Source organism: Chelonoidis abingdonii, chromosome 4, assembly GCF_003597395.2.
Source record: "Chelonoidis abingdonii isolate Lonesome George chromosome 4, CheloAbing_2.0, whole genome shotgun sequence".
Classification (NCBI taxonomy): Eukaryota; Metazoa; Chordata; order Testudines; family Testudinidae; genus Chelonoidis; species Chelonoidis abingdonii.
Window position 1 is genome coordinate 112,494,221 of NC_133772.1, and position 15,390 is coordinate 112,509,610.

The following is a 15,390-nucleotide window of genomic DNA, read 5'->3' on the forward strand; positions in this document are numbered from 1 at the left end:
CGTTCCCATGGTCTCGAGGCTAAACCTTGATTTCTGAAGCGTGCATTTGTGGGTAGCTCTTCCGTAGCTATCCCATAGTTCCCGCAGTCTCCCCCGCCCTTGGAATTCTGGGTTGAATCATTGTTGTCGTGGGTGGTTCGGGTAAATGTCGTCAGTCATTCCTTCCTCCGGAAACATCAGCTGACAATCCTTTCGTGCCGTTTTCCCTGGATTGCCTGGCAGATGCCATAGCACGGCAACGTGGAGCCCGTTCAGCTTTTTTTTTTCCAGCACCGTATGTGTACTGGATGCACGGAGAGAGAGGCGATACTCAGCGCTACACAGCAGCCATTCACTTGCTTTTGCAATGATAGCAGAGATGGTTACCAGTCTTCTGTACCGTCTACTGCTGGAGAAAATGGCAATGAGATGACGGTTATCTCTTCCCTCTGTACTGTCCGCTGCTATCATGAGTGCCCCTGGCTGAAATCGGCCGGGGGCAACGCAAAAGCAAAATTGGGATTGACTCATTTGGGACTGAGTCAATCCTCCTTATGGTTTCTAAAAATAGTCAGTCCTGCGTAGAATAAGGGGCAAGTGTATATAGAACCAGTGATATCACAGCACAGCATGCTCCGTCGTCAGTTTCACCAGGGGTGTGCCCTGCAATCTCTCCTTTTCACAACGCCGAATTACTGTGCCTAGTGTGGCCGCATGAAATCGAATTTATAATATCAGTTTTATAAAACCGATTTTAGCTAATTCGATATTATCCCGTAGTGTAGACGTGGCCTGAGAGTACCACTCTTGATTGGGAGTTAACAGGCTGTCAGTTCCACTCTCTCAGCAGGAATGAAGCCATTGCCAATGCTGGGGCTGCATGTTGGTGGGGAAGAGGCTTTCAGGCAAAGCATTAACAAGTGTTCCCTTCTGGGGTTTCTCAGTAAGAAGAGGGAGAACTCCCGTGTCTCTACCGACACGTTCACTGTTAGTGGAAAAAGATGTGATGTCTGAGGCTCTATCTGAGTTATTGCTGAAGGGATTCCTGCAGGCTGGAACTGGGATTGTACATCTCACCTTTGCCCTCCCAGTTCATCTCATCAACTGCCCTCTGCTAGCTAAACAGAAACTGGTCACTCTCTCCATGTGACCTTTGGAGTCCATTGCTCTGACCCTGGGGTTGTGAATGTAAGCCACTCACCTTGTATTCCGCCTTTGGCCTGCGCAGCTCTGGAGCGTAGCTTTTAACTCCTGAGTCAGAGAGAGCTGTGAAGGGGAAGGCAGCACATTGAGTAGTGCATCTGAGATCCTGATTCACATCAACCTTCCCATATTTCCCCTGGTCTAAGCTTCCCCCCAGCACAGGTTTCTTTGTTAAAAGAACAGACTGAGTAGCAAAACCTGGGCCAGCCCCATGGACTGAGAGGAGCCCATATGTCCAAGGACTGGGCACAGAGCTGCAGTGAACCAGAATGTTAGAAAGTCTGGCTGGAGGCCCCTTCCAACCCACAGGAGGCTCTATTCAGGCAGGTTACTTTCTATCAAAGAGGCAGCCTATTTAGCCATTAGAGTATGGGAATGAGTCAGGAGATACTAGTCTATTTCTGACCTTTCTACTGATTTGCTGGGGGACTTTGGGCAAGTCTGTGCCCTAGTTTCCTCATCTGTAACACGGGCAAGACATAGTGACCCAACTTTCCAAAGGGTTTTGAACTTGGGGTTAAAATCCCCTACATAAGTGTCAAGTGTTATCTGCCCCTTCCCCCACCCTGCCCAGAAAGGAATAAAAATTGCTCTCTTACCATCTGAAAGGGACTGAAAACTCCCAAGTTTGTTTCTTCCTAAAAAAAAAAAATCAAACTGACAACAGTGAGAGATTTTCAACTGGCTTTCCCCAGGCAGCATCTCTCACCAAAAGAACAGAGAACTACATTCCAAGTGGGCATCGCAGGCTAACTATTAGACAGGGCCAACCTATGGGAAATGAATGGGGAAGTCTCAGGCCATTTCCTACTGAACATCTGTCCATATCACACAACAAAACTGGCACTAACTGACCCCTTGCTGCCACAGAGGCCAAAAGCTGAGAGGGTTACGGAGCTTGAAATCCTTCTCACCCCTGGAAGGGTCCACTAAGGATCACTGAGCCACTATAGGGGTACAGTGCTGTGAGGGGAGGGAGACGGCACTGGCATCTGTACCTACACTGGGACTATACAGAAGTCTTCAGTCTCCAGGGCTAGGATTTCAGCACTTATCACCAGCACTAAATCAGTTAATGTATAAGAACAGGGGCAGTCAAAAAACATGCCACATGAGAAGAGTACATTCAGAGGAAATTCAGCTTTGGAATCAGGCTTGTTTCCAGGCTGGAGAGAGAACAGCACTGAGCCACACGACTCTCCCTCAGCCAGCTGGACTATGTCTGGCAATGCTGACGTGAAGTCGCTAGCTCCGTCCCCACATGCAACAGCAGAAGCCATCTCAGCTCCAGGGGAAGGGTATTTGCCTGCTGCCTCTGTGGCAGAGAGGACCAAGCGCAAACCACCTGGGCCAAACGGAGTCCCAAATCGCCTGCTTTCATCTACGCAGATGGGTGACTGCTGGAGACTACAGCTCCCAGCATGCCATGCTCCACCTTGGTCCAAGCAGAGACTTACTCCACAGAGCATAGCATGCTGGAAGATATAGTCTACATGGCCTGCTCCTCTATACTGAAAGAGATGTCAGTCAACCCCCAGAGATGATGCATGACCCCGCTTCCCCACCCCTAGTATGTTGCCTCTGCTCTCCCGACTTTATAATAGTCAGACATGATCATTGAAACCTGTCAAGCGGCTGATGCAGCCTGTGGCTGAGCAGAGATGGTGCACTTCCTGGTTTGGGATATGCACAAAGAAACTGGACTCTTCCTTTATGCTCTTGTGGGAAGGTCCATCTACCCCAGCCAAGTAGGGGACTTTACCTTTGAAGAAACTGCTGATGGAGTAAGAGGAGGCTTGCTTGGGGAGAGCTGGATAGGAAGAAGAGCCCTTCTGTAGGCCCGAGTCTCTCCTTTCAGGAGCGTTAGAGCTGCTGGAGGCGGTCTCTTTGATGGACCAGGAAATACCTATGGAGAGAGAACAACCCTTGTAACTCAATGAGAAGACATAAAACCAAAGACCTTAATGAAAAATTCTAGAGTGGAAGAAGCCTGTTACCTCTTGTGTCCTCATCAATTTTAGTTTGGGAAAATTCTGCACATTCTCCCTCCGTATTTACCTTCCTGTATCAACTGGATACAGTACTCAGCACATAAACTTGAACTTGTGTAGTGCTAAAGTTTAAGCAGCTGCTCTGTTCCTCCTCAGAAATGGCTGCATTTCAGTGGTGTTGTATGGCTACAGCTTGTATAAATATTACAGAAGATCACTTATATGACACCGTACATTTAAATGGTGCTGTATGAGGTGTGCCACATTCTCTGCTCCAAAGAGCTTATAGTGGAAGATACAAAACTAGATACTGGATCCTTTGGTTTCTCTGGACTGCAGAAATGTAAGACATTCCCTTCCAGGCACTACAGCATTGAGATAACCTTGATGCCTGCAGAGGACAGGCAGATATTGTGACAAACCATATATGGGGACAATAACTTGCTCAGCTTTGCTCCCTATTGCTCTAAGCACAGCAAGCAGTCTCTCTCTCTCCACACAGCTGCACCCTAGCCCCACCACAAACACAAGCTTTTGAACAACTTGCACAGCAGAAGAACAGTGAGCCAGACTGTGATAGGGTGGGGTGGGGTGAAGAGGCTGACTGGGAAGGTGAACAGGAGACAAATAAGAAGAACAGCTGTGGTGCAAGGTGAGAGGCACTGACTCCGTGAAAAGAACTAGCTGCAGCGCGGTGGGAGCACTGCAACCCTTTGATCTCTCAGGTAATAAGAATAAGGTAGGGGGATCCATGCACAACACTGAAGTTCACTGGGCTGATCCAAACCTGAGGACATGGCTATAGCCAAGTTTCTTCTTAACAGGAAACTGTGCTCTGACACCAGCCACCCTGTAGAGCTCCCACCCCTGCCCATAGCTTGGCAGGGACTAAACTGTTACTGTGGTGACCTTTAGGGTATATAGCCTTTGGTTCCCCACAACCCTGCCTCACCCCATCCCTTTTCTGTTCTCAGAAGAATGAAATCTCTTCTTTCCCAGGCATGTTGCTGGCCCTCTTTATCTAAAATGCCACAGCACCTAACATCGTAGATTTGGGAAGTTTTTAATTATTACACTTCAATTGTCTGCGCAGTGCCACGAATGTGTTGATCTGGTAGATGGGGGGACAGGACACAGGGAGCAGATTATACTAAAATTATCAATATTAATTAGGGTTGCGCATTTTAGTGGTCAAAAAAATTGGTCAATTGACCAATCAAATATTAGCCCAATATTGCCAAATAATGTCAAAAATGGTCAAACATTTTAAAGTACTAATTTATTAGAACAGTAATAAAACAGTAAAACTTTATGGTCTCCAACAGGTTTAGCTTTAAATAGATAATTATGCCAAATTACAAAAAAAAAAGTTACTAAATGGAGTTATTTTAATTCAGAAAAATGCAAAAACACAATCTAAAGAAATTCTAAGAAATGAAAGAATGGCACCATGATACAATCAAAGAGATAGGTTGCCATGTACATCAGGGCATTTTTGGTGGAAATTTGACCATGGTCAAATAATAGTCAATTGACAGTATTTGATCAGTCAATTGACCGTCTTGCCATGCCTGATAATAAGTATCCAGGAAGGAGACTCTCACCATTAAGGAATCTGAGAACCTCAAAATACTGTAGGATTATTCCCAAGACTGCTCCAAGAAGCAAGTTTTGTCTGCACTTTGATCTCTGCTATTCCCTATAACAATCCAGTAGTCATGACCCCCAAAGGATGTAGACAGCAGCTATCAGAGGGTCTTAACCCAGCTCCCATTCAGTCTCCAACTGTCTACCTGAAATGGACTGGTTCAGCTGCTTGCAACTGAAACTTATACCTCAAACACCATATCAGCCTGTCAATCATCACGCTGAACCAAAAGATTTTGGGAGAAATGGGTTTCAAGTGTGGGAGAGCGTAATAGGTTGTCAGTCAAACTTCTGGCAATTCCTTCACCTATGCTTTTGGTGGATGCCAGGCCTGGATAATGTCTACACTGGCCTGTGCTGGATATTGAGAGAGGAAAAGTGGAATTCCCTCCACTTCTATAAAATGGAAAGAGTACAAAAGGAGACATCTGGGGACCTCATCTCATTCTCCTTCTAATGGCCACAGCCAGATACAAGTTTAAATGAAAGAATGGCAAGTGGGAAGATTGGACTCTGAGATCCCAGCATTCCTGGGGAAGGCATCTGACTCTGGAGTAAGAAAAGTAGCTGCACAGCTCAAGTCCAGACAAGAATGTTTTCATAAGCTTTCCCTCTCCAACATAACTTTCAGATACCCCTGCACTTACTGCCCACCGGCTCTCCACTCCAGCTGAACTTCTCAAGGTCATCATCATCATCTACAATCTCTCGAAGACTGTTCACTGCCCGCTTGGACTCCTTTAGCTATGGACAAACACAAGGTTAGTATGAAGACCATCTCTGTTCCACTCAGATAGCCTGGACCCACTCCAATCCAAACAAACCTTTTGCATATGCCTTTCCCAGCCCCCACACAGCTGAAAGACCAGTGCAAGATGTTCCACACTTCACTTGGCCAACCGATCAGCTCCTTTTCACCTAGTATATGGAATTTGAGGACTATGAACATCTGAGCGATCAGTTATAAATACTTCAAACTAGTAGGAGGTGCAGGTGGGGATCACTGGAAAGATCATTTACCCTCAATTTATTATGAGATCTCAGACCTGCCCTACAGGCCTGATGCCAAGAGACCTTAAGGATCTCCACACAGATAACCAGAAGATAAAAAACAAGAAATATCTGCCTTATCTCTCATTTGCCCAGCAAGACTAAGCCAGTGAGTAGAGCTCATTAATTTAGTGCCAAGCACAAGTGACTGCTTGATAGTTCTGAAGACCTCTGTTTATCCTCAGGGACTCTAGGGGAAGAGGGAATTCAGTTTCCCTGATCCAGTTTGCTAAAATGGCCATGAAGGGGATCAAATCTACTATGATTCTACTCACACAACGACACACACAAATCTACTAGAAAATGAACTGAGGTCCAGCAACTCCCTTGATTATTTTTAAAAAGAAAAATATACTGTATTTTTTGGTTTTTCCTACTTATTTCCCCTCTCAGGGACATTACACAGATCCTCCAAGATTTGGAGAGAAATTGAGGAAGAATGCAGGAACCAACATTTTATGCCCTTCAGACTCCCTATTCCTTCCCATGGATCTAGGGCAGCTTCTTTCAAGTGGGGGGGGGGGAGGCCTTAAACAGCTGGAATTCTCCATTCTCCAATCTTTTGGAAGAAAGAGGTGAGTCTCTAGGCTTTTATCAGTTCATGCAGTCTGAAGACTATACCTGGGAGAGCTCCTCATCGTCATCATCAAATGTGAAGGCTTTACACTTGGAGCTGTGCCAATACTCCTCCTCGTCAACTTTCATCCTGTTCATCTGGAAAAGCAGCCAAAGAGAAACACACGAGCTAAGCGACAGGCAAATCTCCCCAGGCTGGATCAGAACCAGCACTTCGGGGCCTAGGCCCTGCAAGGGAGGGCCCTTGGGTCACCCCACTTGAGGGCTTTCAGGGGACGGCAGCGCCTGACCAGGAAAAGAGGGGTGGCCCCACAAGGCCGCCGGAGGAGAAGGGAACAGTGGGAAGCGAGGCCGTGGCGGATCAGATCAGCCCGTGGCCCGGCAGGTCAATAACCCGACTGACACAAGGGGACCGGCTGCCCCACGGCAGATACCGGGGACCCGGCTCGGCCGCGCGTGCCGGACTGTCTCGCCCTCCACGGCCGGGGCAGCGGGACCAGCGGGGCCCCGAGCCGCCGCGCAGTGAGCGAGCGGCAGGGCCAGGCAGGCCCCGCCCGGCACGGAGAGAGAGGGCTCGGGGCCGCCCTTAGGACACAGGAGCTCACCCCTCCTCCAGCCACCCCGACTGCCCTGAGAGTGCCCGCCTCCTCCCCGAGATGGGGGGAGGGGCTTCTAGCTCCGCGCAAAGCACCATGGGGTGTGTAGTTTCTGCCTTCCCGTCTCATCCACGCTGCCGGCTTCTGCCTTGTTCCCGGGGTGGCTCAGTCCGCGGAGATTTGGACTACGAGTCCCGACAGGCTTCGCGAGAAACGGGGTTGACTTTGACATCCCGCTACCCGTCGGCGGTGGAGCTCAAATTATTCCGACACAGTTGGCAGAAGGCGCAGAGCTCTGAGGGCCGGCGGGCGCTCGGAGTGGGGGACGCTGTGTCGATAGCGAGGCGGTCAGACGCAGAAGCGAGGAGAACTCTCCGCGCGCCGCCGAGCCGGAACCAAGGTGTCGGGGCCCCGCGCCGGTCGGACCGTGTCGGGGGACCGGAAGGACTGTGTGCCGGCAGCGGAAGCCGGGAGGCGGCTGCCGGCGGTTCTAGCAGGTTCCATAGGCGGGCGTTGCGGAGGAGCCGGGCTCGGCGGCAGCGCGTCCGGAGACTTCGATGGCGAAGTGGGGGGAGGGCGACCCGCGCTGGATCGTGGAGCAGCGAGCGGACGCCACCAATGTCAACAACTGGCACTGGTGAGAGGCGGGCGCGGGGCCGGGCGCAGGCGGCTGCTCCGTGCTCGGCAGCGGTCGCTGCCTGAGGACGCGCGAACGGGCCAGCAGGGCGGGGAGAGGCGGCTCCCGAGCGTGGGGCCCCTGCCTGGGGCAGCACCGGACCTGCCCCTCCGCGTGCCCGGCACTTGCGGGCACCACAGGGCCCTGCTCAGGGGAGCGCAGTGCCTCGGCCCCGGCCAGTGTTTGGGGGCACGACGCGGGGCGTCACCGAGAACTGCCTGACCCGTCGGTCACGGGGTGTGAGCGCCTTGTCCCGAGCCCTTGCCCCCGTGCATCCTTCCCAACGCTGGGAGAGTCGGGTTGCGTGGCCGGGTGGGAGAAGGGAAGGGACGAGATCTCCGCAGCAGCAGCAGGCGCAGTGAGGGGAGCACGGGTGATGCGTCGGACACCGCATCAGAGAGACTTCTCGATGTAGGGAGGATAACGTGGAAAGAGATTGGGTGGGAAGCGCCACAGGAAAATTTCAGAAATACTGTGTTCAAGCAGCGAAACACCAAAAGCCAGTTGCAGTCCAATTTCAAAACTACTCTTACACCACTTTAATCTTTACAGGACTGAACGGGATGCTTCTAATTGGTCTACAGAGAAGCTGAAAAGTCTGTTTCTGGCTGTGAGAGTAGAGAATGAGGAGGGGGTCTGTGAAGTGACAGAAGTGAGTAAACTGGATGGAGAAGCATCCATCAACAATCGCAAAGGGAAGCTAATATTTTTCTATGAGTGGAATATCAAGCTGTCATGGACAGGTGAGTTGTAGTCGCTGTTTTCTCTCAGGGCAAGGGTCTAGCACAGGGTTATGGACAGTGTTTTCCAAGGCTCCCCCAAAAGGGGATCAGCGGGGCTTTGAGAGCAAAGTCACTTTTCTGAGCAATGATATGAGGTTGCCCCTCTGCAGCAGTCAGAACAAGGAAAGCTGAAATGAACAAGCCTTATTAATCAGAGTATAATTGCTCTCTACAGGCACCTCAAAGTCGGGAGTGAAGTATAAGGGGCATGTGGAGATTCCCAACCTCTCGGATGAAAATGATGTTGATGAAGTTGAGGTAAGCACAGTTATGGCTAATACTGCTGACTGTGCCACTTCATTACCAAAGGGTCTCAAAGCACAAAATATTCCCATCTTAACTCTCTAAAGCAGCCGTATAAGGATGTAGCTAATCATTGTTCTTTGGTAGACCACCGTGGTTTATCCTGCACCTCTACCAGATAAGCAGCATATGTTTTAGCTCAAAGGGATCTGGTTTTCAATGCTGATTTGGTCAGAAGTAGAGCCATAACAGCTATAGACAGTTGAATAGGTGCAGAAGTTACTGTGAACTGGTAGTACATGAAGCAGCGAGTTATAACAAAAGTATTAAAGCTTCTTCATAGCTTCCCCTGGAAATGCTTTCCAGGCTGAAGCATTAGTTATGATGCTAAATCCCATCTTGAGTGTGAGTGTGGTTTTGTTCACCAGGCCTTCGTCTGTTTTGCATAGATCTCCATCAGCCTTGCCAAAGATGAGCCTGACACCAACTTAATGGTCTTGATGAAGCAAGAGGGCATGAAAAAGATCAGGAAGGCAATGAGCACTTACATCAGCATGCTCAAAACAGGTACATAATGGTGAGGGAGAAACCCCCCTGCAGCTGCTAAATAGCAGCTGAGGTGGAAGCAACTCTCCCCACAGTTCTTCAGTGGGAGAAGTGGGAAGCTATAGCAATAGTTACCTTTTCATTGCTGCACCAGAATCAGACAACCTAGGGCAGGAGGCTCTTTTGAAGTCTTTGCAGTAAACTGATCTCCATTCTCTCTAGTTTACCTTAGTAACTGTATCCACTTGTACCTCCATTAGCTTCAAGGGATAAACAGACTGTGTTCCACGGCACCCTGTAAAGCTAAGCATATCCATAACTGAGTTGAAACCCAGCTGTTGAGAAGATTATGATGACAGTACAAATTGTTCATGTGTAGGTGCTGGAGGAGAGACTCTGAGGCAACAGTGACTGACATTACTGTGATATGATGGAGTGTGGCCCTCCGTTTTTTCAACCTGTCAAAGAAATATGTGGTGTCTCCTTTTCCATATATAATTGTCATTGACTTTTCTGGGGCACTAGCTGTCTGCCATGTGCTTCTCTTTTCCAAGATACTAACTCTACATAGAGACTGTATCTAGCTGTACCTGGATCTGAGGTGAACTGACAACTTGAGATTTTTGCAGCAGTTTTGTTGATGTAAACTGATAATCTTTTTTGACAATCTGAACACACTTCTTATACACAGAATTCAAATCTCCCTGAAATGGGTGGCCCTGCATTCTCAAGGGGTTTGTTGCACCCTTCTCACATTAGGGACTCAAGTTCTGTTCAGTACATACTTTCCAGTCATGACCTTAATCCAGGGTCAGGCTTTTGCAGCCGTGTGTGTCCTACAGCATGTTGAGCAGCTAAAACGTTGACTTGATCTTTGCTAGGTTCATTGCATATTTCTACCTTTTCAGAGTTCACCCAAGGCATGATTTTACCTACAGTAAATGGGGAGCAAACAGAGCCAGTTCCTCAGCTGGCAGCTAAAGCAGAAGACCACAAGGTAAATAAAACATCCCATAGATGTTCTTGAGGTCCTGGAGAAAGCAGCAGCAAGTTAGGTGCATCTGATGTGTGTGATAGGTCAAGCTGCCTACTTAGACTCTACAGTATCTTCAGCAGTGGATGCAGTCTGTGATTGCTGGCCTGGGTATTTGAATTTGCAATGGGGATGTTCCCTAACTCAAATCTAGTATAGTCAGTAACAAGGCTTAGTGTTAAAACTTCTTGTTACTCCATGAAGCATGGTAGCTCCTAAATAAATTTTCCAAGATTCTCATTCCTGTTCTTTAAGGGTGTTATCAACTGCATTTATTTGAGGGTTCTGGGAAATAAGATGTTTATAAAGTGCTGTGTATGCACTAAGCATATAATTCAACATTGTGTTGCTTAATGTTTCCTTAGATCACTGCTAGTACTGTCACTACAGTGCCTGAGTCAAAACCCATAGGCGTCAAGATTCCCACCTGTAAAATCAGTTTGAAGGACATTTTCTTAACATCTCCTGAGGAGCTTTACAGAGTGTTCACTACACAGGAGGTAAGCCAGCATGGTCGGGAAGATGGGCCCAGAGGAGTTGAGAGTAGTACACTTCTGTATTTAGAACAGCTTAGCCTCAAGCTGCTCAGGAGTGATTTGGCAACAGACGCCTCCTCTGGGGGATAGAGACCTCCCCACCCACAAACCACTGGGTATTGACTCTCTTGCCAGCTCAGGAGAGAGGGGGCAGTGTCCTGGCCTCCTGAAAGTAATCATCAAGCACATAGTCTGTTTCCTATGGGGGGACGTGGCGGTAGGGGGGGAGGGGGGAGAAAATGGCATACTAGACAAGAGACTGTACTATAGGGCTGGTCTTAACTGTCAGCATTTTCTGTGCTGGCTGCTGTAGATGAGTTAAACCATCTGCCAATTTGAGTGTTCACTCTCCCTGCATGGTTTACAAGGCTGTCAATGCCAGCCTACCAGCAGTCCTCTCTCTGCAGGGAAGCAGCCCTAGCAGTGGCATTGCCTATGGCAATAAATGTGTGGGGTCTCTGTAGGCCCCAGTACCTGGTTCTGTTTCTGGAAAATCACATCCTGCTCCCTGAGAGCCAGGCTTTAAATTGGGGCTCACCAGTTCACACAAGAGTGTCTTGGGAAGTAACGTTACAGGGACATAGGAGAAACTGGTAGAAAGGGCATAATGAGAGCTAAGGGCTCTCTAGAGATCTGGCATGTCCTCTGTCCTGGGAAAAGCAGGCAAAACACTTTATCAATGGAGTGCTGGCATTACATGACTCAGAGCTCAAATCCTGCTTTCCTGCCTCTGAGGGGGCTTTTCCTCAGTCCGCATCCCCAAAAGCTCTTCAGAAATATGCTAAAAAGTGAAGTCTCTGCTCCGTCCCCCATCCCCAAAATGCAGACTTTCAGCCAAGCACTTATTCCAGAGAGCCCAGTGCTCTTGTGCTGGGGTGGAAGGCATTAAGCAGCAGCAGCTCCCCTGCCAGCAGGTTTCAGAGCAGCTGATGCAGGTTATAGGGAGAAGGTTGTGGTGCTTCCAGTCACTTGAGTCCTGCAATGTCACAAGGCCTGTCTTTCTGCAGCTGGTCCAGGCTTTCACCCACGCGCCGGCAATCATAGAGGCTGATAAAGGAGGGAAGTTCCACTTGCTGGATGGCAGTGTCAGCGGCAAGTTCATTGATCTAGTGAGTACCAACCGGTGCAGCTGTATCTTGTTCAGAAGGAGCCTGGGTGGCCAAGTCACACCTTCCCTGCAGTCTTTTATCCATCTGCTCTGTATCTCATCTCTAGAGCCCTGTGCAGATACAAAAATTTGGGTCCGCATCTGATCCGCAAAGATGGTAAACAATACAACCGCATCCACAGATGCAGATATCCATGGATTTGCAGAGGTCTATTCATCTCCCTGATTGAAACTCCTTCCTCATGACTACCATTCTCCTACAGTCAGCCTTGTTAATTAAGGTCATCTTCATTTCTGGGAGCTGAGAGATCTGGCTTCTATTCCTGGCTCTTTATGACCTTGGACAAGTTCAAGTCCAAGGTCAAGTCATTCTTCCTCTCTATTTTCCCACTCATTGTCTGTCTTGTCTATGTAGATTGCAAGCTCTTTGTGGGAGGACTCTGTCTCATTATGTTAGTACAGCTCCCACCATAATGGGGCTCAGATCTCAGGGCCTCATTTTAGTAACACTTAGTATATAAATAGATGTGGAGCATTCAGAACTCAATCCCCAGAAGGATTGTATATGGGGGAGATAATACTTTGAATCACTATTGTGGTAGCAATAGTATCTTTCCTCCCCTCAGTGCTTCAGCCTAACAGGGCTCAACATTCACATAACAGGATACAGGGATTCTAAGAGTCCCTCTCCCTCTAGTTTTGCTTTCTGTGAGTCTCTGAAGTGAGTCTGATGCTTTGGGTCATGCTCAGTTCTGAGCATTGGCTAACGTGGAATGGAGCAGGATTGGAAAGGCAAACGGCTGCTCATTCATTCCTTTCTCTTTCCCTAGGTTCCCGAGAAGCAGATTGTTATGAAGTGGAGATTTAAATCTTGGTCATCTGGTAGGTAGCCTGAAGAACCAGACTGCAGAGTTCCAGCCCTTGCCTGTAACTGAATGAATCCTGCCATGGCTGCACACTGGCTGGTTTGACTGTGGGTGGTTCTCTAGGTTGCACTATCTGCTTGATGATCGTAACACTACAGTAACCCCGGGCCTTATTGCTTCCTGGGCAAATGGACTGACTGGGAACACTGCAGAAGCACCATGCTCTGCCTCAAGGCTGTCTGCCACAACCCCTTTGGTGGTCTTGCAAACAGTGTTGAGGGGGACACTCTCCCTCCTCTGCATGGAAGAAAAGCAATTGTTGTGCAAGACATGAGGGAAGGGGTTGTGCACCAGGGAAAGGTTTTGGGAGGGATTCTGAGCCCTCTAGTGATGGGTGAGCTCTCCAGCCATTTTGGGTGAGGATGTGGCTGTGCTGTCCAGGGTTTGTGCCTTATTGCCCAGTGCTGATGTGGGGATTTCCTTCGGCTCTTTTAGGGCACTTTGCAACTGTTACTTTGAACTTCACTGATAAAGGTGGCGAGACAGAAGTGTGCTTGGAGGGGAAGGACATCCCTTCCAGTGAGGAGGAGAGAACAAAGCAAGGGTGGCAGCGCTACTACTTCGAAGGCATTAAACAGACATTTGGCTACGGGGCCCGCTTGTTTTAACATCGGCTGTTGGGGAGAGTCTCTGTCAGATTCTGCTGTGTGGACTGATTGCTTCTCGTCTGTCCCTTTCTTTTTGGTGCCGCTGCTGTGAAGAGCGGGACGAGGAAGGCTACTGAGCAGCACTGCTTGTAGCCCCTTACTGCTTCGTGCATGTCTCCTGCCACAAGGGAGTCAATGAGGGGTTCTCTTACATGTACATATTTTTATTGCTAAATAAACATAACTTAAAAAAACAAAAGGAGATTATTTCAATTGAGAGTGAGATCAGAGGATTTGGGGTCAGACTGGCAGGGATGTATCTGGAAAGGTGTTGCTCATGGAGATGAGCACCAAGCTCAGCAGGAGTTACTTGTTTGTGCTTTAGGAACGGGGGGACCAACCCCACAGCAAGCATACAGCATTAGCTCAAGGCAGCAAGTTTCAGAGTCCAGTGATCCTCTAGGCCTGGTACTGGTAAACAGCAATGGACCAAATGCAAGGGAGGGAGTGTTTAAAACCCCCTCCTATTTCCACTTCAGGAACCCCCTCCCTGCACATGGTCCCAGGCTAGTCTCTCCCACTCACTATGCTGGCCTGCTTCATGAGAGTAGAGCAGTAGAAGAACAGCGGTGGGGTAGGGCCTGTTCCTAAGGGGATACCACAAAGGGGCAATGTCCCAGGCTGAACCCTGAGAGAGAACTGCCTGTGGGTTTTAACTCTGGCATCAGCCAGGAAACTGAAGGCCTCTTTTTGTCTCAGAACAAGGTGAGCTTCTCCCATATGCCATCTACTGCCAACACTACTCCCTCCAGTGACCTGGAAGGAACAGAGAGTCTTGCTCCATCCCCCCTGAACTCTGGCAGAGATTTAACCAATGGCCCCATGCACAGAGTTATGCGATATTACAGGGGGGGGGTAGGAGGGGACTTTTTATCCTGCTGGAGGCTGTTTGTGCTTCTGGGATAGGCTGTACTGTGACTGCCCCCTCTAGGTCTCCCTACAATAATCAGTGTCTTCCTCTGATCATTTCTGCTACCCCCTTTTGTCTTGGGCATGCAAGCACAAAATTCAAGGGGAGGTTGTGCCACTGATCTGTATCGTGCACTGATAGCCTTGTCTGTCTTGTTCAAAAACAACATACGTAAATGGGTGACTTTTGTTTTCCAAGACAGCACTGCTGATAGACTGCAGTAGGCTAACATTAGCAGATCCCTCCAACAGCGATGGGAAAACAGAGCATGTGATGGGAAGAAAGTGATGCTGATTGTTGTAGCATCAAGTTGAGAATCTGAACATATCCTCTCTAGGAGTGTGCTAGCTATGCATCCAGCTGAACGCAGGGTGGCAGTACTGCCCCCCAATAAAGTAGGATTTGATCATAACAGCTGGATATGGAGTACCACAAGGCAGGCTGCTCTAATCACCTGTCACTGCAGGGTTAGGAAGTGGGGGAGAAGAGGGCAGCAGCTGGAGTGGAATTTTAATTGCTCTCTTCGTCACAAACCGCTGTTTGCTATGGGAATCCTACTACTGCTATAACAGAATGGCCCATAGACAATTCCTGGGGGACAGATAGCCCACAAAGACCATGGAAGCAGTGTGTCTTGCTCAGAGGCTGCTTAGGAAGACTAAGTTAGTGCACAGCTGCAAAGTTTCCTGCCTGGGCACAGTCTGATTAATTGCACTCAGCAAAGCAACACAATTGTTCATTTAAAACACTGGAACATTGCCACAACTGGAGCAGTGCAGGTGCCAGTGATGAACCCCAGGCCCTGCCAGAGGCTATGAAAGGAGCCTAAGTCACTGAATGAATTATTGCTGTGAACGGCATCAGGTCAAATCTGCATCCTCCCGTTTGCAGATGCTGTCATTCTCTGTGAGGCTTTTCCCCAGCATACTAAGTCATATTAA

The 15,390-nt window shown here is 48.8% G+C and overlaps 2 protein-coding genes across 4 annotated transcripts in view; one reads left to right on the top strand and one right to left on the bottom strand.

Moving 5' to 3' along the window:
• VIPAS39 (VPS33B interacting protein, apical-basolateral polarity regulator, spe-39 homolog) overlaps window positions 1-7,099 on the bottom strand; it is a 27,950-nt gene extending 20,851 nt beyond the window's left edge. Inside the window, exons 1-6 of one of the 3 annotated variants that reach the window (XM_032802075.2) lie at window positions 7,052-7,099; window positions 6,492-6,584; window positions 5,468-5,564; window positions 2,945-3,088; window positions 1,782-1,820; window positions 1,181-1,245 (exon numbers count right to left, since the gene is read on the bottom strand). In XM_032802075.2, the coding sequence (XP_032657966.1) occupies window positions 1,181-1,245; window positions 1,782-1,820; window positions 2,945-3,088; window positions 5,468-5,564; window positions 6,492-6,584 (438 nt within the window). In that variant the 5' untranslated portion in view covers window positions 7,052-7,099. Of the gene's footprint in view, window positions 1-1,180; window positions 1,246-1,781; window positions 1,821-2,944; window positions 3,089-5,467; window positions 5,565-6,491; window positions 6,585-6,736 lie in introns of those variants that run through there. The other 2 variants (XM_032802076.2, XM_075065585.1) reach the window with 2 other exon arrangements.
• A 428-nt stretch (window positions 7,100-7,527) lies between these two features.
• Window positions 7,528-13,738, top strand: AHSA1 (activator of HSP90 ATPase activity 1). Its single transcript, XM_032802077.2, has 9 exons — window positions 7,528-7,679; window positions 8,271-8,461; window positions 8,676-8,758; window positions 9,193-9,310; window positions 10,198-10,286; window positions 10,688-10,822; window positions 11,866-11,967; window positions 12,797-12,848; window positions 13,328-13,738. Exons 1-9 carry the CDS (start codon window positions 7,600-7,602, stop codon window positions 13,498-13,500), a joined length of 1,023 nt encoding a protein of 340 aa, XP_032657968.1. The 5' UTR covers window positions 7,528-7,599; the 3' UTR covers window positions 13,501-13,738.
• The last annotated feature ends 1,652 nt before the right edge of the window (window positions 13,739-15,390 follow it).